At 40.8% G+C, this 24,729-nt stretch overlaps 2 protein-coding genes across 2 annotated transcripts in view; both read right to left on the bottom strand.

The window, feature by feature from the left end:
- LOC134080071 (NACHT, LRR and PYD domains-containing protein 3-like) overlaps nucleotides 1-24,729 on the bottom strand; it is a 110,994-nt gene that overhangs the window by 40,948 nt on the left and 45,317 nt on the right. The window contains exon 1 of the mRNA XM_062536339.1: nucleotides 4,150-4,231. The gene's annotated coding sequence lies outside the window, so the exon portion shown is untranslated. Of the gene's footprint in view, nucleotides 1-4,149 lie in introns of the transcript that reaches the window.
- LOC134093672 (NLR family CARD domain-containing protein 3-like) lies at nucleotides 7,980-23,025 on the bottom strand (the record flags this gene model as incomplete). Its single annotated transcript, XM_062550082.1, has 7 exons — nucleotides 22,928-23,025; nucleotides 22,719-22,747; nucleotides 19,823-21,656; nucleotides 18,911-19,084; nucleotides 15,539-15,709; nucleotides 9,002-9,057; nucleotides 7,980-8,542 (listed from the first exon to the last, which is right to left on the bottom strand). Coding segments are annotated over exons 1-7 (2,925 nt in total), but the record flags the coding sequence as incomplete, so codon positions are not given.

Here is a 24,729-nt window from a genome sequence, read left to right as displayed (position 1 = left end):
TCTGTGAGGGTGCACTCCACCAGAGGAACCTCATGAAGGTGTTTTCTTTACATACTGTACGTGCGGCCACCAGCTGGACATCAGCGGGCACCTCGCCGGCAGCGGGCGAGTTCAGTTATACTCAACCCTCTGTGTCTTTCCAGCAGTGAGCTATATGTTATTTTTGCTGACTTGATTCTAATAAAGTTGTATTAATCAAGTAAACTGACTCATTGCTTCAAGGAAATCAACGTAGTATTGTCATTCTATTATCATGTGACTGGCATAGTTCCGTTGTGAAATAGAATGCAGGTTAATTTTGTAACCACGGTTCTAGTATTCCATGCCGGCGCCACTCATTCAGCGTTTATACGTCCTCCCTCGCTCCTCGGGCCTCAATCCTCACTGATCTACATAAAGAATGATGGGGCGGCAACAATTGGGATAGTCTATCCCTTCCTCTATCTTTCTTTATGTAGATCAGTGACTGAGGATCGCTGCATGAGAGGCACCTTTAGCCTTCTTAGGACCTCTATGCCAGTTCCTTTGTCTCTGCTGAGCAGCGTTCCCCAGCTGGTGGCGCCAGCAGTTAGCTGGGGGCTGTTGAGTCTGTTGCCATGGCTGCAAAAGGGCGAGGCTGCCTTGGTCACAGAAGCCAGGAATGGGAGAACCAGAGCTGCCTGCGTGACCAAATCACTCCAGCCAAGCACTTACCATTAGCACATTAGCACGAGCCATTTCAGTGGGCAGGTGGGTGAGCAACAAGGACACCTGAGACATCTCATCCAATAAAGATTGGTCATAGTCAGCTGACACTCGAGATATTAAAAGTGTTGTGGTTGTTAAATGTGTTTAGATATGGGTTTATGGTAAGGGTATGTGTGTGGTGGAATGTCCTAATAAGAATGACATTGGCCGGGTTTCCCAAATTCCTTAAATGCTAGGAACTTCATAGGAGCACTCTAAGAACGCTCTAAAAATGCTCGTAAGAAGTTCTTAGCACTTAAGAGCTTCTTAACGAATCTGGGAAATGTGGCCATTGCATTTTAGACCCAAGTTCTCATCCTCACAAAAATGCTTGATTGGAATGTCATGTAATAACCAGAACACAGCAAAGTCACACAATCATGATTTACTAGTTAAGTTTTGCTTACATCAGCACATACACAGACAGAGACAAACACACACACACACACACACACACACACACTCATACTCATACTCATACTCATACTCACACTCACACTCACACTCACACTCACACTCACACTCACACTCACACTCACACTCACACTCACACTCACACTCACACACACACATTCACATTAAATATGGTTTAAATAAGGTTTTGTGAATTCAATGATCTGAAGCAAAGATATTCATGTAAGCCTTACATGTGCATGATTTACAGTACACCATATCAAAACACTGGTTATCATCTCAAATGTGGATTACCAATCATAACTGTTTTTTGTATATTTACAGTAATGTCTATTCATAAGAAAGTCATATTTGTAATTGAACTGGATTGACAATGCAGACTCAATTCTCATCCTCACAAAACATGCTTGTCTTACACGTCACATATTAAATCCAAAATACAGTACACGTTTTACAGTATACTATCTCAACACAATGGTTAAGGTTAAGGTTTCAAATATGAATGTCAAAGCAGAACTGCGTTTCGTAGATTAATGTGCCATGGAATAGCAAGTCATGTTTATGATATACATGTGAAAGTAACACACAGGTTAAGTTGTCAAATATGGATTACAAATCAGAAGTGCATTTCATAGATATCACATCACATCACCAGATCAGTCAGATTAGGTGTATATATGACATCCAAACACCTACCGGTAATATGTCTGGCATAGCGTCACCAGCTGGCCAAAGTCAGAATAGTTTGGGGAATTTATTTACAAAATAATAGTAAAATACAAAATAGTAAATAGTCATCTTAAATAGTAAAATAAGATGATATCCGCATACCCAAGCTGCTAACCAAATAGGAAATGTTACAGATATGGACAACACCTTGGTTAATTGGTCTGAAACTTTCCTTAATATTAGATACTATGACAAGGCTGACACTGACATGCCTAATTCACTTGTCTGGTTTGGTATATATGTTGTGTACAGCAATACTTTAAAAGTAATTTTCTTATTTCAAAATGCTTGGGGTCCTAGATGGCCTATCGGTTAGGGCAACAACTTACCACTCCGGCAACACAGGTCCTAACCCACGTTCCTTTCCAAAACCTTTCTCCACTCTACCACTTGCTTCCTGTCATTCTGTATCTGATTGAAGCTAAAAAAAATAACTCTAAAAGAAATGTGTTTGGCCTTTAAAAAAAATAAAATAAATAATAATAATAATAATAATAATAATAATAATGATAATATAACTTTTTTAAAAAAATGTGGACCCTCCAAGAGTTCCCCCAACTCCTGTATAATTTCAGACACACTTTGTCAGCAACATGAGTCTCAGTCATTGCAAATATGTCTTCAGAAAAACTTTCAGCTGAGTCTCTCAAATCTGTTCTAAAGTAATACGGTTTGTAGATTGTTTTATGTAATTGTAATGCAGCATGGTTTGGAAATTGGACAGCCCTGACTTTTCCTTTTTTTACACTGTGCAGGTGTACGGCCGCACGCACTGTGTACCAGTAAGCTACTCAACAGTAAGAGAGAGAATGTTCCTCTCTGTGTGTGAATTCACTCCCTCATATGAGAATGTTCCTCTCTGTGTGTGAATTCACTCCCTCATATGAGAATGTTCCTCTCTGTGTGTGAATTCACTCCCTCATATGAGAATGTTCCTCTCTGTGTGTGAATTCACTCCCTCATATGAGAATGTCCCTCTCTGTGTGTGAATTCACTCCCTCATATATATGAGAATGTTCCTCTCTGTGTGTGAATTCACTCCCTCATATATATGAGAATGTTCCTCTCTGTGTGTGAATTCACTCCCTCATATGAGAATGTCCCTCTCTGTGTGTGAATTCACTCCCTCATATATATGAGAATGTTCCTCTCTGTGTGTGAATTCACTCCCTCATATATATGAGAATGTTCCTCTCTGTGTGTGAATTCACTCCCTCATATGAGAATGTTCCTCTCTGTGTGTGAATTCACTCCCTCATATGAGAATGTTCCTCTGTGTGTGAATTCACTCCCTCATGATGAGCTGCTCTCCTGCATTCCACTGCACATTTCATCACTGTGGACGCTCCCTTGCTGAACCGCCTGGACTCGTTCAGTCACTTGCTGCTCTGAACACGTCAACACGTCTTTTCTCTACATATTTAAGTATGAATCCATTTTACTTATAAAACCTATTCATATACTTTTAAATAATATATTCACATTATCTGTGTCAATGGCAGTGTCAGTCCCTTGGAGATATTGTGTGTCTTGTAATTCACTCACACTATTATTTGTCTGTGATATATAAGATCAATTCCCTTGGACACCGAGCACATGAGGTTGAGGTGTGGTCATATTATGTCATAAAATATCTGTCCTCTTTCCTCACACAAATGACTGATACATCTTCCCATACCATGGACATGCTGTTCTTATTTCCACCCTCCCTATCATTATCATTTTCATCCTCTCTCATACATCCCCCTTTTTATGCCACACATTTAGATCTCAAAACAGTGAGGTTGATCAAAGAATTACACAAACTGAACAGAAATCAAACTAGAATGTTCTGATACAACCTCCCAGGTGAAAGTCTAATCCTGTTGATGCAATACAAAGCAAAATACTGGTCTTGTCATGCATGTTTAGCTCTTTCTAGAGTATCCAGGAAGAGACAGTTTATACCTTTACATTAAGGAACTATCAAAACAGCTAGACATCTGAATCTCAGGCATACAGTATATGTCAAAACAATAGGTGATGAAGTTGAACTCAGACTTCTTTCTGTGAAGGTCTAATAGATCTCGCGTGTTGTTTTATAAAGTCTAACAGCATCATTACTTAGAAATATATGGCCATTGAGATTGCAATTCCACTATTACCTTAAACTGCTATTAATAGGGCCACAAATAGGACTCCATACAAACATTGCATACACCTGTTAAGGATAGGCACCTCCAAACCCCAAGAGAAATGTAAAGAACATCGCCTACAACTGATATTTAGTAAACAACTTACAGTTTTGAGTTTTATTCAGTTGTCATTTCCTTGAGTCTCAGACGCTCCCTGTAGAGAACTGGCTGGACTTGTTCTGTCTCAGGATATTAAGGTGTGCTCATACTATCAAGAGCAACTCATCTTGTCATGAATGTTTAACTCTTTCCTCCCCATTCATTTCTGTCTCTTCTAGTTATAGTCATATAGCACGCACTGTATGAATGAAAATAACACCGATGTCAGAATCCAGGTCTCACTCTTCCTCTCTCTTGGTCACCCCTCTAACTTAATATCCATAAAGTATTTATTTCTAGATGTCAAATTGATCACAAAACGTTGAAGTTTCCATATTTGCCACTAGGGGCACTCTTCAGCACCTTCTAAACTGGCATACCTGTGCAGTTTGCATTTCTCCCCACTAGGGGCACTCTTCAGCACTCTCTACACTGGCATGCCTGTGCAGTTTGCATTTCTCCCCACTAGGGACACTCTTCAGCACTCTCTACACTGGCATGCCTTTGCAGTTTGCAGTTCTCCCAACTAGAGACGGGGTGCCTCTCATCATGCCTCCTCGATCCTCGATGCTCGATCCTCGAGGGGCGTTCCCACTGATCTATAACTAACACTGGATAGACTATCCCATTGTTTCCCCCCCATCATTCTTTATGTAGATCAGTGAGGATCGAGGCATCGAGGAGCGAGGGAGGACGTATAAACGCTGCATGAGACGCACCCACATTATTCAGCACTCTCTACACTGGCATGCCTTTGCAGTTTGCAGTTCTCCCCCTAGAGGCACTCTTAAAGATAAGATGATAAATACGTTATTCATCCTGAGGGGATTTTTAGTTTCACAACAGCACCATCTAGCACGCACACACACACACACACACACACACACACACACACACACACACACACACACACACACTGAAGGTGTGAACACGCCTGCTACTGAAGCTGCTCTTCAGCTCAACAACAAGCCTGTCACTCAGTGGATGAGAGGTGCTTTCTAGAATGTTCTTCAGCTTGTTCAGCATACACCTTTTCTGCAGTCACCCCCAATAAGTCCAGCTGAATTCCTCCTATGACAGAAATTCAATTTATACAGTTCATTAGCATCCTTTACTTTCAGACCCCAGCACACCATCATAAGAAATGGCTCTAGAAATCACTGACTGATAGAACATCTGCAACATAGAAATCCCTGACTGATAGAACATCTGCAGCATAGAAATCACTGACTGATAGAACATCTGCAGCATAGAAATCACTGACTGATATAACATCTGCAACAGCATCTCATTACAGACTGTTCTGCCCTTTCCTGTATGCTGCATCTGAATGCACTGACCAAGGTTTTCCCACTGGATTCACCACATGAGTCTTGTGCTCGTTGCTACGATACACAGGACTCAGTGAGTTGACGGCCAATTAAAAGTTCTGCAATGTTTTTGCTTTCTCGCGCTGAGATGAAATGGGGGAAAGAAAGCCACCGGTAGCCTTATTTTGATCTCGCTTTTCATATACTTTCCTAATTCCTACGAAGTTCTACTCGGACTTGAAAATCTTCAGGGCCCGGTTGCACAAACATCAAAACCAAAGATTGATGATATGAAACGTATTCTGGAGCGGACAGATTTACAGCACGCGATATTACTGCGACTGCAGCATTTCACCATCTCCAGAAATTGCGAGAGGCGTCCAGCAGCTGGACGCTCGTGGAAATTGCTGCGCTAGTTCACAATGCATGCTTCAGTCTACATTGAAGTCAAGTGAAATGTGCAGAGCTTTGTTAAAAATGATGTAATAACATTGTGTATTGAGATCTAGTACAACATAGACATCTGTAGACATGAAGAGGCAACTTAAGCCATTATCAGCCATAAAAAAATTGGCGGCTGCAGCAGCCATTTAGGTTTTGGCTGAGCCGGCTAGCCAGCCAATAACTTCATCAGCCAGCCGTTATTCTCAAAACAAATGGCTTCGGGGTCTATGGTGATGTATTATTCCACAATTCAAATTCAATTTATACAGTTCATTAGCATCCTTTACTTTCAGACCCCAGCACACCATCATAAGAAATGGCTCTAGAAATCACTGACTGATAGAACATCTGCAACATAGAAATCCCTGACTGATAGAACATCTGCAGCATAGAAATCACTGACTGATAGAACATCTGCAGCATAGAAATCACTGACTGATATAACATCTGCAACAGCATCTCATTACAGACTGTTCTGCCCTTTCCTGTATGCTGCATCTGAATGCACTGACCACCAGTCCAGTTTATGGTCCCAGATATCTGTATGTCTGGACCCCCTCGATGCCCCTCCCCTTCCATCACCACATATGATGACGTGTGTTACGCCTCCCAAACTCCACCATCATCTCCATGGTTTTCGGTGTGTTGGAGATGAGCCCATTGCAGCTGAGATGACCCTCCTGTACTCCCCCTCATCTCCTCCCCTCACACAAGCCACGACAACACGTCTGATTGGGTCACCAAGCCACCACAACACATCAGATTGGGTCACCAAGCCAACACAACATATATGATTGGGTCAGATCAGTTCAGTAAATGAAGTTTCCATCTAAACCTGAAATAAACCTGAATAAAACATTTCATTGAAAAACCTGAATGCCTGAAGAGTCTCTCAAGACAAACTCACATCTGCCCTCATTAATCTACCTGCAGGCTACAGGAATGCAATGCACTCATCTGGTACAGTGAGTGTAGCAGCTACAGAAAAAAAATGAAAGTTTGAAGAGAAAAAAAATCACATACTCTATTCTGTTTTGGCATAGAATACAAAGAGGGAACAAAAATGACAATACGTTTATCACAGGTCCTTTCAGAATCTTTATTCAGACACTTTAAAACATGTTTTATGTACATATTTGAAGTCAGAAAAACAAGCATGTTTTATAATTCTGTGTCAATATATAGAAATCATTTTCAAGGAAATTCAGCAAATAACTCAACTTTAGGGAGAACAGAATACAAGATGTTGCTGCTAAAATAATCTTATAATTCACACATCAATTTTGGGGAAAACGCAAAATATGAAGAAAGCAATATCAGCATTTATTCAGTATCACTAAACAGGAGTCTATAAATTGAATATAGATATCAATATCTCAATAGCATCTCAGCATTACACATGTGTATGAACAGGAATGTGTGACTCTGACAGTTACGTGGTTACTGCAGAATGTTGCACAGTGTCTTGTCTTGATGAATTTATGTTTGAATTGGCAGTTACACACACACACACACACACACACACACACAAAGAGAAGCAGAAGAGGGAAAAGGGAGAAAACAGGAGGAGGAGGAGTAGGGGAGAGGAGACAGAGAAAAGAATGAAGGGTCAGAAAGAGAGAAGAAGAGGAGAGAGGAAAAAAGAGGCAGTAGAGAGAGGTAGATAGAAAGGAAGGGGAATGAGAGAGAGAGAGAGAAGAGAAGTGAGGGGAGTAGAGGCTGAGGGTAGAGAGAAATGGTGACAGGTGGATGTACCTGCTGGAGGAGGAGCTCATGTAATAAAAATATATTGGACAATATCTCACATCCACACAACTTACTGGTCAAGCAAAAAAGTGTTTTCAGTTAGAGGCTACGCCAACTAAGCTGTAAGAAAGACAGACACAGAAACACTTTTTTACCCACTGCAATAGCTTTTTTATAATGACTCCCCCCTGAGCTGAGTGAAAGGAATAACATGTGAATAATCTAATTTATGTATGCATATGTTGAATGTCGTGTTTGTATAGCTGCTGAAGCACTGTAATTTCCCCTTGGGGATTATTAAAGTATACCTACCTATCTATCTATCTATCTATGTGATCTGGCACAGGGACACTGAGGAGTTATTACCAACCCAAAACCCTGGATAGAGGGGCTCAGTGAATGTGGAGTGGAATGTGTGCAGATGGGCAAGTGTATCAGCAAAGACCCTGTAGAAGGACAGAGTGCCGGCCGGCCAGTCCAGGTACACTCCTACTCTTTTGGAGGGAGCATCTATGTCAGTGCGTTTATTATTGTGGCAGACAGAGTATCTGTTATGAGAGCAGTCCAGACTCCAGGACTTGGCATTCCGTCCCATTATGACGTCACCACCCCCCCCTTTCCTCTTGATGCTTTTATAGGCCACAGATATAGCTCTTCCTCCATTATTATATTTATATTCAGCTCCTTCATAACTCCACTCAGCCTCCCAGTAGCAGCGTCCATTCAGACCCTCTCTACACAACACCTGGGGAGAAACTAACCAAGTAGTCCCGTAGTCAAATCTCTCTGGGTGTTCAGGATACGGCTGCTCTTCTCTCATATGTGTCACCTTTCTGTTCCCCTCAGAGAGAGAGAGTTCTCTGTGTGCTGTGTTTGGGTCCAGTGTGAGATCACAGGCATCTGCAGACAAGATGAGAGAACATGAGAACACACACACACACACACACACACACACACACACACACACACACACACACACACACACACACACACACACACACACACACACTGCCAACACACACATACACACTCTCTCTCTCACACACACACACACACACACCAACGCACATGAGAATACACGCACACATGCACACACACACACACACACACACAAATACAGCTACTCAACATACCAGCACACACACACACACACACACACACACACACACAGCCTACTACCAACACAGGCAAACCCAAACACACACACACAAACACACCATGTCAACACAAGCACACACACACACACACACACACACACACACACACACACACACACACACACACACTCACATTGCTATTAGACACCCATACACATATGCAAGCTAAGACATGTGAATGTGAATGAAATTAAAAACTTACATCTCAGCAAACGTGGTCGTGCTCTGTCTAAGGCATGCTCTAAAGCATGGTCAGTTCTGTAAGAAAAACAAAATGTCACACACATGTACCATTTCACAGATTTCAAGACTGCTGTTTTTCTGTTTGTGCCACCTGTGAAATGCATGGTGATGTAGACCCCGAAGCCGCCGCCACGCGCCGCCATTTGCGCCATTTAGAATTTCAGCCGCCGCCAGCCAATAATTTTGTAAGCCAAATTGAGCCGCTATCTGATAAACTTTGGCTGAGCCAAACTTAGACTTAGACTGTTGCATCTAAAAACAATTATATCACATAGAGGGTACGAAAAATAAATGCACAAGGTTTTCCCACTGGATTCACCACATGAGTCTTGTGCTCGTTGCTACGATACACAGGACTCAGTGAGTTGACGGCCAATTAAAAGTTCTGCAATGTTTTTGCTTTCTCGCGCTGAGATGAAATGGGGGAAAGAAAGCCACCGGTAGCCTTATTTTGATCTCGCTTTTCATATACTTTCCTAATTCCTACGAAGTTCTACTCGGACTTGAAAATCTTCAGGGCCCGGTTGCACAAACATCAAAACCAAAGATTGATGATATGAAACGTATTCTGGAGCGGACAGATTTACAGCACGCGATATTACTGCGACTGCAGCATTTCACCATCTCCAGAAATTGCGAGAGGCGTCCAGCAGCTGGACGCTCGTGGAAATTGCTGCGCTAGTTCACAATGCATGCTTCAGTCTACATTGAAGTCAAGTGAAATGTGCAGAGCTTTGTTAAAAATGATGTAATAACATTGTGTATTGAGATCTAGTACAACATAGACATCTGTAGACATGAAGAGGCAACTTAAGCCATTATCAGCCATAAAAAAATTGGCGGCTGCAGCAGCCATTTAGGTTTTGGCTGAGCCGGCTAGCCAGCCAATAACTTCATCAGCCAGCCGTTATTCTCAAAACAAATGGCTTCGGGGTCTATGGTGATGTATTATTCCACAATTGTCTGATATACGTTTCCCTTGATATAAAGTAATGAAGTAACTCTTTATCCAGCTGTCACATATAAAGGCATCCACTTGTCCCAAGGTGACACCACAAGGACCATCTAGTTCTCAGGAGACAATCAAGTTACAGTAACAGCCTCAATACTGTCTGTCCTGTACTTAGATTAGAGTAATGCTAGAAGTATACTCGACGCGCCCAACCTGTCGCGCGACAATGTGACGTCAAAATTACGCAATTTCCTGTGTCGCGCGCCAGATTTGAGCCTTGCGCCAACGTGTCGTTCACGGAAGACTTGTAGTCAACGGCGCGCGCCAACCTTGTACGAGAACTAAGAGATTGAAGCCAAGCTCACAGAGTCAGTGTCCTTCTAAAGTCCTCAACCGCATAAACCACATTCAGGCATTATCATATAGCCTATCCACATCTTAAATAATCCCATTCATTTTTAAAACGACTGTAGTCATAAAGTTTGAATAATAGTCAGTTTGAGAAGTTAACTTGGCTAGCCTGCAGCGTGAGTTGCCGTTCGGATGACTGATTTGTTTACAGTCATGAACTAGACGTTGGATAAGTTAGCGAAGTTACCAGTGAGAGTTGCAACAGGAGGAATTAAGGGGAAATTACTAGGACTAGCTCAGCTAAGACCTAAAAAAAGAATCTCTTTCCACTTGGGAGATTAGACAAACTCATTAGCTAGCTGCACACACCTTAGAAACTAGATGGTAATCCTTCAGTTGTGCAAGCTAAGTCTGAAATATCATCAAAGAAGCTAGTTGCTACTGCCATTAAGGTCAATGGAAACCGTGCCTCTACTCAGGAGAATACTGCAAATAGTGTAGCGACCAAGCGCAAGTATACATGGTTACAACATTCCCCGTGACGTCACATTGTCGCACGACAAGTCGGGTGCGTGGACTGTACCGGCGCCTTTAGTGACCAACCTGAGGACAACCTCTGAATAACGGATGTACTTTCCAGCAGCGAAACTCAATCATTTAATGCATGATCAGGGACCACCAGCAACGCCTTCACAGCCCACCTGTGGGTCACGGACCACTAATTGAGAACCCTGAATTAATGAATGCTTGCTGAACTACTTTCTTTGGTTACTGAAAATATGCCTAATGGATATTTACCTTCATTAAATTTTATCTACTTCATAAATCTCCTGATATACAGGATGAATAGACCCCCCATCACACAATCAGAAAATAGTATTTTTTTCTCCTGGGAATAAACAGCTTACTGTTCCTCTCCTCATCTACCTGTCTTTCTGTTAATTTCACAGCCTGTAATCTGAGAGGTGTTCAATTTTGGCAAACAGTGATGAATGTTTGTGGCAAATATACTTTCAAATATGCTGAACTACGGAAGCCCTGAACCAGTTACAAACAAACAAAAACTATTTGCAAAAGTTCCTTAACATTCAGCTATGCTTGCGAATTTGAACTAAATTTGAAAATAGGTCACTTCACTCGGTATGAAGAAATAACTAAGGCCTCCACAACACTGGGGTTTCTTTCATAACATACTTAAGTATCTCCAGTTTACAGACAGGATCCTTCAGTCTAGCAGATAACGGCTTCAGTCCTGATTCTCCAGGATGATTGTAGCTCAGATCCAGCTCTTTTAGATGGGAGGGGTTTGAAGTCAGAGCTGAAGCCAGGAAACCAAAACCCTTCTCTGATATGAGACAATCAGAGAGCCTGGGAGAGACAGAGAGAGAGAGAGAGAGAGAGAGAGAGAGAGAGAGAGAGAGAGAGAGAGGTGGGAGAGAGAGAGAGAGAGGTGGGAGAGAGGGGATTTAATATGATGACAATGATGTGAAGTATGGAGGAGATATCTATTGAAACATAATGTTGTGACCTGTTGAACAGTGGACTTTATGAATAGGCATTGTTATTATTAACAGCAATATTACAATATATACGGTATATATATATATATATATATATATATATATATATATATATCTTGGTGTGAGAGTCCCCAGGTGGCGTAGTCGAGCACCCTAGAGTCAAGACCTTTCGTCATATGACCGCGTAGATCACATATATATATATATACAGTATATATATATATTTGTGTGTGTGTGTGTGTGTGTGTAATAACTACTACTAAATAACTAATTAATAATTAATAATACACTATTAAAAAATGTCAATAAACTACAGAACTGCTCATATGCTCTAAAACATAATCAGGCCATTGTGATATCTGCAGGCATGAAAACAGGTCAGGGGGGAAAAAGGTGAGAAGAGTGCGCAAAGAGGGAAATGCGCCCCCTATTACGATACACGTAAGGTCTATGAGCAACTAAAGTGTGATTTGAGTTACGATGTTTCTTAAAGACAGCATTATCATGTCAATCAACTATCATGTCTCTGAACCAAGGGGGCAGGCATATTCCCGGAAGTAGAAACACAAAATGAGCTGGTGATCAACGCTCTGCTAACTACCATGGACGACCATAGATTTCAGATTTTTTTGCGATCCCATAACTTCATGTAGGCCTAACATGTGCCGTTTGTCGCCCTTATACAGTAGCTTCTGTGTATTATAGGGTATCGAAGGCAAAACTAATTCACGTCTTCCCCGTATATAACGTTGGTTTCCCGTAAAGAAGTATATTAGCATGTCGGTTGGAGGAGCTAATGTTCGACAGGAGATTCCCTGTAATGTTTGGATAAGAAGCTCAGTCCAGCCTGCACGAAAACCATGACGGAAAGTCATTCGTAAGATCAGTGAAAAAGCGTGTTGCCTACGGTAGCCTACTGTTTGATAGGGTAAAGCATTACCTAGAGGCAAGCAAACATAATAATAATATTAAAAACGAATGTTAATAACGGATTGACAGTTGTCGGGAAAATCCCATCTACCAGACGAGTTACAGCAATGTACAGGATGGCTAACGTCACGAAATGAGTACGAGTCTGCGCAGTACGATGGAAAGCAGGCGCGTAGGAACATAGTTAGCATTGGGGGGGACAAGAATATGGTGTGTCGCGCGCGCGTAGTAGGCGCCAAATTTTTAAAATATTAATAAATAAAGGGGGGCGAATTATAAGTCACACAAGAAATAAAAACCTATTGTTGAAGTTTTAATGGTCCTCTGTAAGATGCCGCTTTGAAAATATGTATTTCAGTCTTTGTCTTTGATCACCTATTTTTGGAACTGAACATCTGCACATATTCAGAACATATTTCTTCCCTGAAAACACACACAGCTATGTCTGTAGGATAAACTGACTCCCCCAATGCTTCCCCGCAGCATGTTTGTAAAAGTTGCAAAAATCACCTTTCTACATGGTTGCATAAACGTTGCTTAAATGAAAATATGTTTCTTCTTCTTGACTTTTCATATGCCATCTAAGTAAATCTTATGTCAGCTGACAGATGGACGCGCGTTTCGGGCACGAATGAATGGGTTTGCCCTAAGTTTACAGTAAATGGAGGCGCGGGGAGCTGTGGCTATTGTTACCTGTATGCAGACAACTCAACAAAGTTACGTGGTTAGGAGATTACTGTATGCTGCATTGCCGTGACCCCTTCCTTGTGGATTTTTCTCATTGGAATACAGCTAACGAATGCGAAAGCTGAGATTGCGTTGCACATCAGTGTTGGAACGACTACTCAACAAACTGTGAGATAAACATTGTTTTTCGTGTCTGGGAGATCTCGTTGTCGTTTTGGACTGTCGGATTCTTATGCTTATTGTTTGGACTTATGGACACTGAACTTTGGGGGGGGGGGGGTTGTTTGTGCTTTACGAAGCTTTGTGTTAATTAGTATAGCCTATTGTCGGGCCTTCACCTCAACGCGTAAGTTGCACGCTAGGTGGCCACGAACTCATTGCTTAATTTGTGACACAATACAGTGTGTAGGCCTATTCATAATTCATTTGTGTTTTTTCATTTGTTAGATTATTGTATGTTTGACGTAGTTTGTAATCATTCTGCCCGTTTATCTTAAGTCAACCGAGGCCTTCAATGTGGTTGCTCATATCCGCCTGTAACCTACAGTATGTGCGTCGTGACAGTGTGTAGGCCTACTCTTGATTATAATAAGAGGCAAATTGTTACATATTTCATTTTAAAAGCATATAATATAGGATGAACAAAGTGTATGGACTTGCTATATTAAATCCAGGTAACCAGATAGGCTATTTGCACGTCCGATTTTGCAAGTGACTACATTAAAAAATCGACAGCCGTCTGTAAGACCAAAGACCAAAACTTATTTAGGCTATCGTAGACTACTGTATTCACCCACAGTAGGCTATCCTCTTAACTTTTTCGAAAAGAAGGCAGAAAGAAGGCAGTATATTAAAGATATGGACTGCGAGATAGCCTTCAGCAGCTTTAGGCACTCAAGGAAGTGCTCCATACTGCATTATTGAGACGGGCTTCGTTTCGGGAAACATTCTTAAAATGTGAAAGACCTCCGATGCGCACTGATAGCTATAGTTATGGGGCCATAACTCAGGAGGATATAATTGAGCCTAAGAAATCAACAACGTCTGTACTTTGCAGCGTTTTTTTTCGGGAGGGGGTCCAACATTGCGGGTGTCCCGACCCCCCCGGTTCCTACGCGCCTGATGGAAAGTAAACGGATTTTTGTTTCAGCCCCCTCCCATTGAGAACAACGGAGTCTGTTTGTCCATTTCTTTTAGGTCTATGCTCTGAACTCGACAAAATGGCCCAGCCCCGTTTAGGACCATTAAATTCAACACACATTAGCCTTTGCTATAATGATAAAGTCTGCCTATTTGCTTCACCTTTTACCCATTTAGATAGCTCAAATTGTGTGTAGCCTATTCTACATCAAATTAACTTGTTATGTCTACATATTTGTCTGGTATTGCTAACTTTAATAACATTAGAAAGAATAAAACAGCCTATGCTACAGTACGATGCTACACTAATCTCAGCATTTTTTTCTAACAGAAAGTGAAAGTTTCAACTAGCCCACTTGTGACATCCCTCGACATCTCTCCTCACCAGTCATATTCCACCTGACATCTCAGACGCATCTGTCTGTGCTCACACAGACAGGGAGGCTATACAGGGCGTGAGCGTTCTATTCGTGTTGCGTCTGCTGCTTCCACTGATGGTTTTGACGCATAGGGGCTACATTTGTGCGTTCAGACAAGTTTTAATGTGTCTCTCGCAACACCGCAAGATGCGCAAGATGAATCATATAAGTCACCCACCCATTTTGGATTCAAAATCTGGTAAAGTTACATAGTGCGTTTATAGCAGATAGAGGGGCAGCGAAGTGAAAGCAGAAGTGTCGTTCACCCTGTTACGAGTTGAACCGCTGAAATGATTTTGGAAACATTATTTTAAGGTACACAAAACTCTTCAGTGTTGCTTTAATCCAGAAACAGATTTTGAAACTCACAATCAGCTCAAGAATGGGACTACACACATGCAATATGCTTAAGCATGTTCAGTGCTGACCAGTTGTTATATTGTCAGGATTCATCTCCCTATCAAGAAATCTAAGATGATGAGAAAATGTATACCCACCTCAATGTGTGTATTTTGCAGTTAAAACTGGACAGTCCTTTAGAGAGAAGCTGAACTCCAGAATCTCCCAGATCATTGTGACTCAAGTCCAGCTGTAGCAGTGAGTTTGGTGATTGTAGAACTGAAGTAACAATCTCACAAGATTTATCTGTGAGTTTACAGTCAGCAAATCTGCAACAACAGTTGACAGAATTATGACAGAAGAACTCAACATATTACGCAAGGTTACTTTACATCAAATTGACTACATTTAGTTAAATGCACATACAATGACACCAGTGTAGGCTAGTTGATGCTGCATTTAGATTGGCTGATTATTGACTGATTCATGATTCATGTGTTACCTGTAGTGAGGACTAGTCCTTCTCTAGAAACAGTAACAGATCACATAGTTACTTTATCATTAAGTGTTCTAACAGTAGTTATGCATTAGTTTATTCAAAAGTAGAGTTGTTCTTCTTTTTTGTTTAAGTCTGGCAATCAAATGACCTGTTCCGTGTATAGATGATACAGTAGGGGTTAGGCTACTGAATGCAATTTCAGGTATCCTCTATCCACTTGCGTGAATGTAAGAATCAGTCAATCAATCAATTGATCGATAAATCGACCAATCAATCAATCAATCAATCAATCAATCAATAGAGACTTTAACTTGATGTTTCTGGTTCTCTATCTCTAGAGTACATACTGAAGTGCTTCAACTTTGTGGTGAGGATCCTCTAGTGTAGCAGATAACAGTTTCTGTGCTGATTCTCCAGGATGATTGTTGCTCACATCCAGTTCTTTCACACAGGAGGGGTTTAACATCAGAGCCAGAGCCAGACAAACATAACCTTCATCTAAGATGCCACACTTACTGAGCCTGAGTGTGAGAGTGTGAAAGAGAGATAGAGTGAGTGAGAGAGAGAGACAGAGAGAGACAGAGAAGAGAGAGAGTTTGTTTAAATTGTTGTTAGTTCTAATGGTTAAACAAAGAGTTTGCTATAATTGATAAAGGTTATGGGTGATTATGTGAATTGGCCAAGGAGCATAATAGATTAGTAGCCTTATTTGTGTCATAAAACAATGTATCATAAAATCTACAGGACAGGGGCACATGGAACATGCAAGAAGCATACATTTGGAGTCTACGACATGAGGGAATTTCATTGGTATGCTCCACAGCCATTTTCGGTCATTTTGAATTTTGAATGTTAAAAGAATGTTGAATATTAAACTAATTTTACCACAGTCTATAACGAGACTAGTCATCATGGGCAGCAAGATCACCCAGTCAGCTTTGTCTACTTATCGTTGTGACATCAATGGAACTCTGTGAAATCCTTATTTGATTGGTCAGGAGCTCCTTTTCAAATGTGAAATTTTGCATCAAACGAGACTAATAAGAATAAATGTGTTTCATTTCGTGTGAATATTTTGTCCTGTGAGTATTTTTTGAAAAATTGGACTTGGTGTAGACAGGCCTTATAAGACACCAACCAAACCATAATATGCTACGCTAGTCATAATAATGATCATTTACAAAGACATGTCTGACTAACACCAACCTTAATGTCTGCAGTTTGCAGTTAGGACTAGACAGTCCCTTAGAGAGAAGCTGAACTCCAGAATCTCCCAGGTCATTGTGACTCAGGTCCAGTTCTATCAGGGAGTTTGGTGAATGTAGAACAGTAGCCAGAATTTCACAGGACTTCTCTGAGAGTTTGCATTCAGCAAGTCTGCAGAAGAACATGAAAAAATACAAAATATTGCAGAAATGGTTACATGGGATACAAGGTGCCCCGATAAATCAACACCTACACGTATAATAATGCACCAATTATTGCGATAACTACAAACAACTGGGAACCTTATTCAATGTTGGATCCTTGGTTGGTGGATCCTCATTCAAGAGACATTGATCTTTCTAAAAATGTGGTGTAACAACTTTCTTCAAAAATGCCTAATGAGCTAGGTGTGTAAACAGAGTTGGGAAGGTTACTTTAGAAATGTAATGTGTTACAGTTACAAGTTACTCTGTTTAAAATTTAATAGTAGTGTAACTATTTGAATTACTTTTTCTGAGTAACGTAACTACTTACATTTGATTACTTTTTAATTACTTTTACGATTTTTGAATGATATTTATACATAGTCCCCAAATCCATGCGAAGATTTCAGCCTTGGTCTACAGGCTGCCGAGCAGTTCTGTACAAGCGCACAAGGCAGCAAGGGCATTCAATACTTGAATTAGCATCACATTTTTTGTGAGGATAATATAATGATAATCATAACACATTTACAGGCAGGCATGTAGGCCTATGCTGATGGCGCTGTAGACGTGATAGAGCCTATCAGAAGGTCCCGTATCAAACTATGGCTGTGGAGGGAAACAGTTCTTTTTACATACAATATTACTTGCAAAGTTTTGTTGACAATATTGAGATGTAAATCAAATTGTAATTTTGAAAAATTTCAAAAGTACCTGTAATTGATTTTTTTCCCTACAGTAACTGTAATATATTACTGTTACATTTATTTTGTAATTAAATTACGTAACTCAATTACATGTAATGCGTTACTCCCCAACACTGTGTGTAAACACCTGAGATGACAATGGGTGAAGCTTGATTTTGTGTTCAGTAAAGCATTTTGTTTCGATCTGGATGTTCATTGATGAATGATCCAATCATGACCCAATTATAGTGTCTTGGATTGACAGATTTCCTTTGAACATGTTCAGGCCCTTTGAAAATGTTCAGTGCATCTGGGAAAGTAAACAGCCCCATAGTACTACACCATCATTGTAATTAGAGTGGGGTTATTTTCAGTGAAGTCATACTATGTAGCCTGCGCTTTTCATTTGTGTTGTCATAAACCACACTTCCACACACTGTCACTGTACCATTCAGTGACTCCTGCCATTTAGATTTGTAATTAAATGACTGGAAAGGCTTATACCTGAATGAAACCTTTATACCTGGCATACCCTCTAAACAATCCCAAAGATAACAACTTTTTCTGTAACACTCCAACAGTTGTTCTTCAGTGTCTCTTGTCTCTCCTACCATCCTCCGTACATGGGGGCAAGAAAGCCATGGGTCTTAGTCCAAGCATGTTTGTCACATTTCCAGTTGGTAAGAACCTTTTAATATTGTTTCAATTGTAAATATAGGTATTTTGAACAAAAATATTTGAATATTTGAATATCAAATGCCCACTGTGGTATCTTGGGGTTATTTCACAACTACATGCAGTGAGTGACTCACAAATCAGACAGATGAAAGGTAAGTCATGGTAATAAGATATTACATTACCACTCTACCCACCAATATAACACCAGTATTAAGTACTATTTTGTAGACCTCATCATATTGTAACCACATCACTAACCTCATTGTTTCCAGCTTGCAGTTAGTATGCTCCAGCCCAACTGACAGCAACCTCACTTCAGAATCCCTCAGGGGACTAGAGCTCAGGTCCAGCTCTTTCAACTGGGAGTTTTCTGACTGAAGAACAGATGCTATGGCCTCACAGGAATCCTCTTGGAGATCACAACCAACCAATCTGCAGCAACAAAACACATATGTCAGATTAATCATTGCTAAATTAATTTAACCAGTTATTATATCACCACTATATCCTCTAAAGGCCTAAACACACCAACCCGACCGGCCGACCGTCGGCAGAAAAGCAGTCGGACTCTCAGTCAGGCTCTCGTCTCCCCTGGTCGGTCAAAAAAGTGCCACTGAACACGCCGACGCCGATTGTACATTCTGCCCGTGCGTGAAGTGTGATACATTACCCATAACCACAGATTAAATAACTTTTCGCCCGTTAACCTAGCTAGCTTGCTAGCTAATATTTGCACAGTAAACAAAAAGTGAATGGGAAATTACCTGAAATAACACACGTTCAGAAACATAGTTCTAGCAAAAAGAGGTTAGGAAGGTTTATCAAAATGGGTTCGAAACTTACATACTGTAGCTGAATAAAGGGCTAATGGTTAGTTTAAAAAAAGTCCTCTGCTACCTGTTTCGAAGGGTTAGGACTCAACCAATCAGATTGGTAATTGAGGCCGACACCCACTGGCCAACTCTACATGTCAAGTCGGCCAAAACTGGCCAAAATTAGCCCCAACTGGCGATGGCACGGGACACACCAAGTAGACTCGAGTCCCCGACCGCCCCCGACTGCCCGACGGCCGATTATCGGGTTGGTGTGTTTAGGCCTTAATACAATGGCAGTGTTGTTACTATTGTGTTGTTCTGTAGTTCAAACGCACAGCAGAGCAGCTATACTCACCGTGCTTTCCTACAAACCCTCAGGACCACAAGCAGTCTCTTAAGACCCTGACTTGTTGTCTTGTACTTTGTCAGGTCAAACTCATCCAGTGTTTCCTCCGACACTAGAAGTATGTAGGCTAGTCTTGAACATTGGGTAGGTGAGAGCTCTTCTCCAGAGTCTATGTACTGCTGAATCTCCTGTTGAAGGGAGTTGTCCTTCATCTCCAACAAACAGAGTAACAGATTCATGCATCTTTCTGGGACTTTTGTGTCCTCACTCAGAATTTTTCTGATATACTTGGCTGTTTCCTTTAGGCTGTCTGAGCTGCTCTCTGTGTGTGTCAGAAGGCCTTGTAGGCGTTCCTGGTTGGACTCCAGTGATATGCCCAAGAGGAAGCGAAGGAAAAGGTCCAGATGTCCATCTTCTCTCTGCATGGATTTATCTATTGCACTTCTTAACAAATCAGTCATCGAAAGGTGTGAAGGACCCCTCTTAAATAACCTACTCAGCTTTTTTGGTATTGCTCTAAAGGCAGATATTTGTGGGGTAAAATGTCTGAGGGTTTGTATGTTCTTATTCAGAAAGGAGTGAAACACAAATAAAGCAGCCAGGAACTCCTGAATGCTCAGATGCATAAAGCAATAAACTTTACGGCTGCCAGAATTCTCAGTCTTGAAGAACTCAGAACACATACCAGAGTACAATGTAATGTCATTTTCAGTGATTCCGCACGCTGTCAAACTCTCTTCATAAAATATGATGTTACCTTTCTCTAGTTCTTCATATGCTAATTCAGATAATTTTAAAATAGCTGCTCTATTAAACTCCAAGCATTTTTTATCATCTCTTTCAAAGCCCTTGCCATATCTCTGGCCCTTCCGTATTGTCTCAGTGAGCAGAAAACTGATATAGACCTCAGTCAGTGTGTTAGGCAAGTGGATTGTGCTGGTTTGACGGATCATGTTCAGAAACACATTGACTAAGATCCAACAGAAGACAGGGATGTGGCACATGATGTAGAGGCTCTTTGACCTTTTAATGTGAGCGATGGCTATGTCTGCTTTTTCTGGATCCTCAATCTTCTTCTTGAAGTATTCATCCTTCTGTTGGTCATTGAATCCTTGTACTTCTGTCCACCTGTCTATGTATTTACGAGGGATCTGTTTGACAGCTGCTGGCCGGGAGGTTATCCAAATAAGCGCATTAGACAGAAGATTGCCTTTGATGAGGTGAGTTATCAACACATCCACTGATGCACTCTTCAGGGGATCAAATCTGTCTTCGCTTTCTTCTACAGTAAGGGGGATTTTGCGCTCATCAAGACCATCAAAGATGATTATGATCTTCAGCTTCTCAAGCATACGTATATTTATGTCCTTTTCATTTAGGTGATGCAATTCAATGAGGAGTTTGCGAAGAGAGTATGAATCACCCGGTTTCTGTTTAAAGTTTAACTGTCGGAATGGAAGTGCAAATATGAAATCAATATCCTGATGGGCCGTTCCGTCTGCCCAGTCCAGAATGAACTTCTGCACACATATAGATTTTCCTATACCAGCAATGCCTGTGGTCATCACAGTTCGGATTTTTTCAGATTCCGATGAACACTCAAAGATGTCATTAGAGTTGATTTTGTCTTTGTTTGGCCTTGGACATTTTGATTGTGTTTCAATCCTGCGAACCTCATGTTGAGTGTTGACGCCTTCATTCTCGCCCTCTGTGATGTAGAGCTCTACGTAGGTCTCATTCAGGAGTGATTTGTTCTTCCCATCTTCAATACACTCATATATCCTGTCAAACTTCTTCATCATCCACTTTTTGTGTTTTTCTTTGATTTTCTGTACAATTACATCTACCGAAAAAGAGGCATAAAAAGAAATCACTCCACTGTACTCAGCTAGAATAATTTACATGTATGTTTTTTGTATGACTTACACATTTACTGTATGCACTTACTTTCAAACTGTATTTTATAGTGCACAATAACTATTCTGTACATATTGCATTAGTGTGTCATTATTTATTACATAACATTACATTACACTTGGCTGACACTTTTTGACCAAAGTGACAACATGGTAAATATTTTAACCATTTTAAAGCAATTCTAGCGACAAATCTAGGATTTTTTACGGTAGAGTGCAGTAAGAATAACTGTATCAATGAGAGCTATTGTCTCCCTGTCAAGGTTGCCATGGTCGTGGACACCTCAGTAGGCACAGGTGGTAAGTCAAGGATCAGGGAGACTAGTTGTAAGTAGTGCTATGAGAGGAGATGGTCTCTGAAGAGCTGGGTCTTCAGGAGTTTTTTGAAGATAGAGAGGGATGTCCCTATTAATCTAGCAGAAATTGGTTATGCGTTCCACCAATGAGGAACAACAGATGAAAATATACAGTAGTTTGGATTGGCCTGAGCATGCTGGTGGCAGAGCTAGACGTTGTTCGCCTGAGGAGCACAATGGTCGTGTGGTAGCATACAGTATAACTGTGTAAGGGCATTCAAGTAGGTTCGAGCAGAGCCAGAGATTACTTTGAACACAAGCATTAGAGACTTGAATTTCAAGTCGCTTCAAAAACAGTTTCATTCCCACAGCAAAAAACTTTTCGGAACTCCAAACGAACGATGAGGACTTAAGGATTAGGATGACCCTTATGTATTTACTGTATGTATCTATGTTGTATCAAGTATGAATGTGTCTGTATGTAGCCCAATGTTGGAATCTGTATCAAGATCTGTACCGAAAACAAATTCCACCAGCCTGGCTGTGTGTTCATTAAAAAAAAAAAAAAAAAAAAAATCAAATCATATAACCATCTTCCGTCATTCAAGTGTAAATCATTCAAGTGCACAAATACTTTAAGTGTGAAGTACTCAAACATGGGGTACATAGGCATAGAATGTGTTAAAGTCTCACCATCTTTCTCTCCTGATTCTGCAGCATCCCTAGAAGCCAATGCAAATTCAATATAAATGCCTTACAATTATTCATCAAAATACATACAACAGAATATTCAAACAAGCACTGGAGAAATATCAATGTATTGTGTGTGTGTGTGTGTGTGTGTGTGTGTGTGTGTGTGTGTGTGTGTGTGTGTGTGTGTGCGTTGTGCATATCTACTGTACCTCTCTTCTAGTTTGTCTGCAAGATTGTTGAGGTTCATCTTCCTCAGGATGGTCAGGGTCATTTTCACTGACCCGTCCCCCCCATAGGCCTCCTTCATCTTAGAGGCAACATCTGTGACGTCACATTTCTCCAGCCTTCCTTTGGGGATGGGCTCAAACTCCTCCAAGGTCTTCTCAGACAGGAGCATCTTGAACCGCTTCAGATCTGCCTCCTCCAACTCATCCAGAGTTCTGAAGAGCAGGTCCAGAATGTTCTCTGCCATGATGCTCACCTGACAGAGAAATACAGATAGTTGGTCCTCCAAAGTACTTGACAGTTTGCTAAGGGGCCCTTTTAGTCTTTATCACCAATGAACTTCTAGCCCCTTAAAAGAAACACTCTGGTGTGGTTTGGTGTGAAGATAATGTGTGTGAAAGTTACTCCAAATTATCCTATATTTTCAGCATGCCATAACTTAGCAATATTGCAACTGTTGGACAATTAGAAGTTGAAGAATTGATCATTCAAAAGTAGTTACTTATGAAACTCAACAGACTACTTATGTAACTTCAGACTGATTCCTGTTCAATATGCATACCATGGCGAACATCATTCCCACCATTGAATTGTACAGTCCTACCCAAACCCTGCCTACAGTCACTCACTGTGTCACTTAGTTATGTGTTTTATTTTAAGATTTACATTTCAGGAAGCATTGATATGTGATCTCGTTAAGAATATATGGACTGGGGCTGTGGCATTCTGGGAACAAACTCCATATACTGTAAAACCACTACAATGCAGAAAAATGGTTCCTCAGAAATATTACAAAAAAATGTACATGGGCGTTTTCACCAACAATATGTGACACTAGCTTGACTGCAAGGCCCTCAAACATAAACAAGTCCATCTTTTTTATGTTTTGCAGCTTGGAAATATTGAACGGGTGACAACGTGCTGCCTATAATGAAATCATTGTTATAGCCATTTTATTGGTTAATATCTGAAATGGTATAAATTATTTATATTTTTTGGAAAATTTGTTTGGATGAATAATGGATGCTTTGCAATTAGTACAGAAGTATAATTTTGTTTTTGGCGTATATATCAGCCAGAAGTGACATAATTAGGTGTCATGTATGTGGTGCTGGTGCACCCCAGGACAGACAGAGAGATTGTTGATGGCTTCCAAATGGAGCACAGAGTTCCAGTGCAGCTTAGTAACTGATTTACAGACTTGATCTTGCTGTTGACTACAAGCACCTTGATCTCCTCCCTGACTCTTATCATCAACACAGAACTCAATAACCAGCACAAGGACACATTCAATCCTTGAGTCAAGCAGCTACAAAACATTATTTTGTCCCTGGTTACCATTCACAGTTGTCTAATACAGATCTAAGAGTGTGTGTGTACATGCCTCTATATCTCCTATGCTTTTGGTTACACCAATTGTATAATGCATAAAGTGAGATCAATTACCTATTCTTTATTTTCATTTTCACCCTCAAACCAATATGCAAGTCTTTTTGACAACAAGATAATTAAAGACACCTTTAACCTTCAGATCTTTTGAACGGCCTAAGGTATATTCCACTTGTACTGGCTGATACCTGTTGCAGAGTGAACTTTGTCTTCCTGTGAGAAGCTGTTATAAAAGGTTTTACAGCTTAGATAACTCCACACAGCACTAAAGCCCATCCTTCAGTGTTGAGATTCTCTCCTTAAAGACACAGCACATTACGTAGGTGTAGAGTAGGTGGGAGGGGAATTTTACACATGCACTAAACCTTAAAAACTGCTCATTTAAAAGCTCCTCAGT

Source organism: Sardina pilchardus, chromosome 1 (genome assembly GCF_963854185.1).
Source record: "Sardina pilchardus chromosome 1, fSarPil1.1, whole genome shotgun sequence".
NCBI lineage: Eukaryota > Metazoa > Chordata > Actinopteri > Clupeiformes > Clupeidae > Sardina > Sardina pilchardus.
Note: the sequence above shows the minus strand (reverse complement) of the source record. Positions and strands in the feature narration are given on the sequence as shown.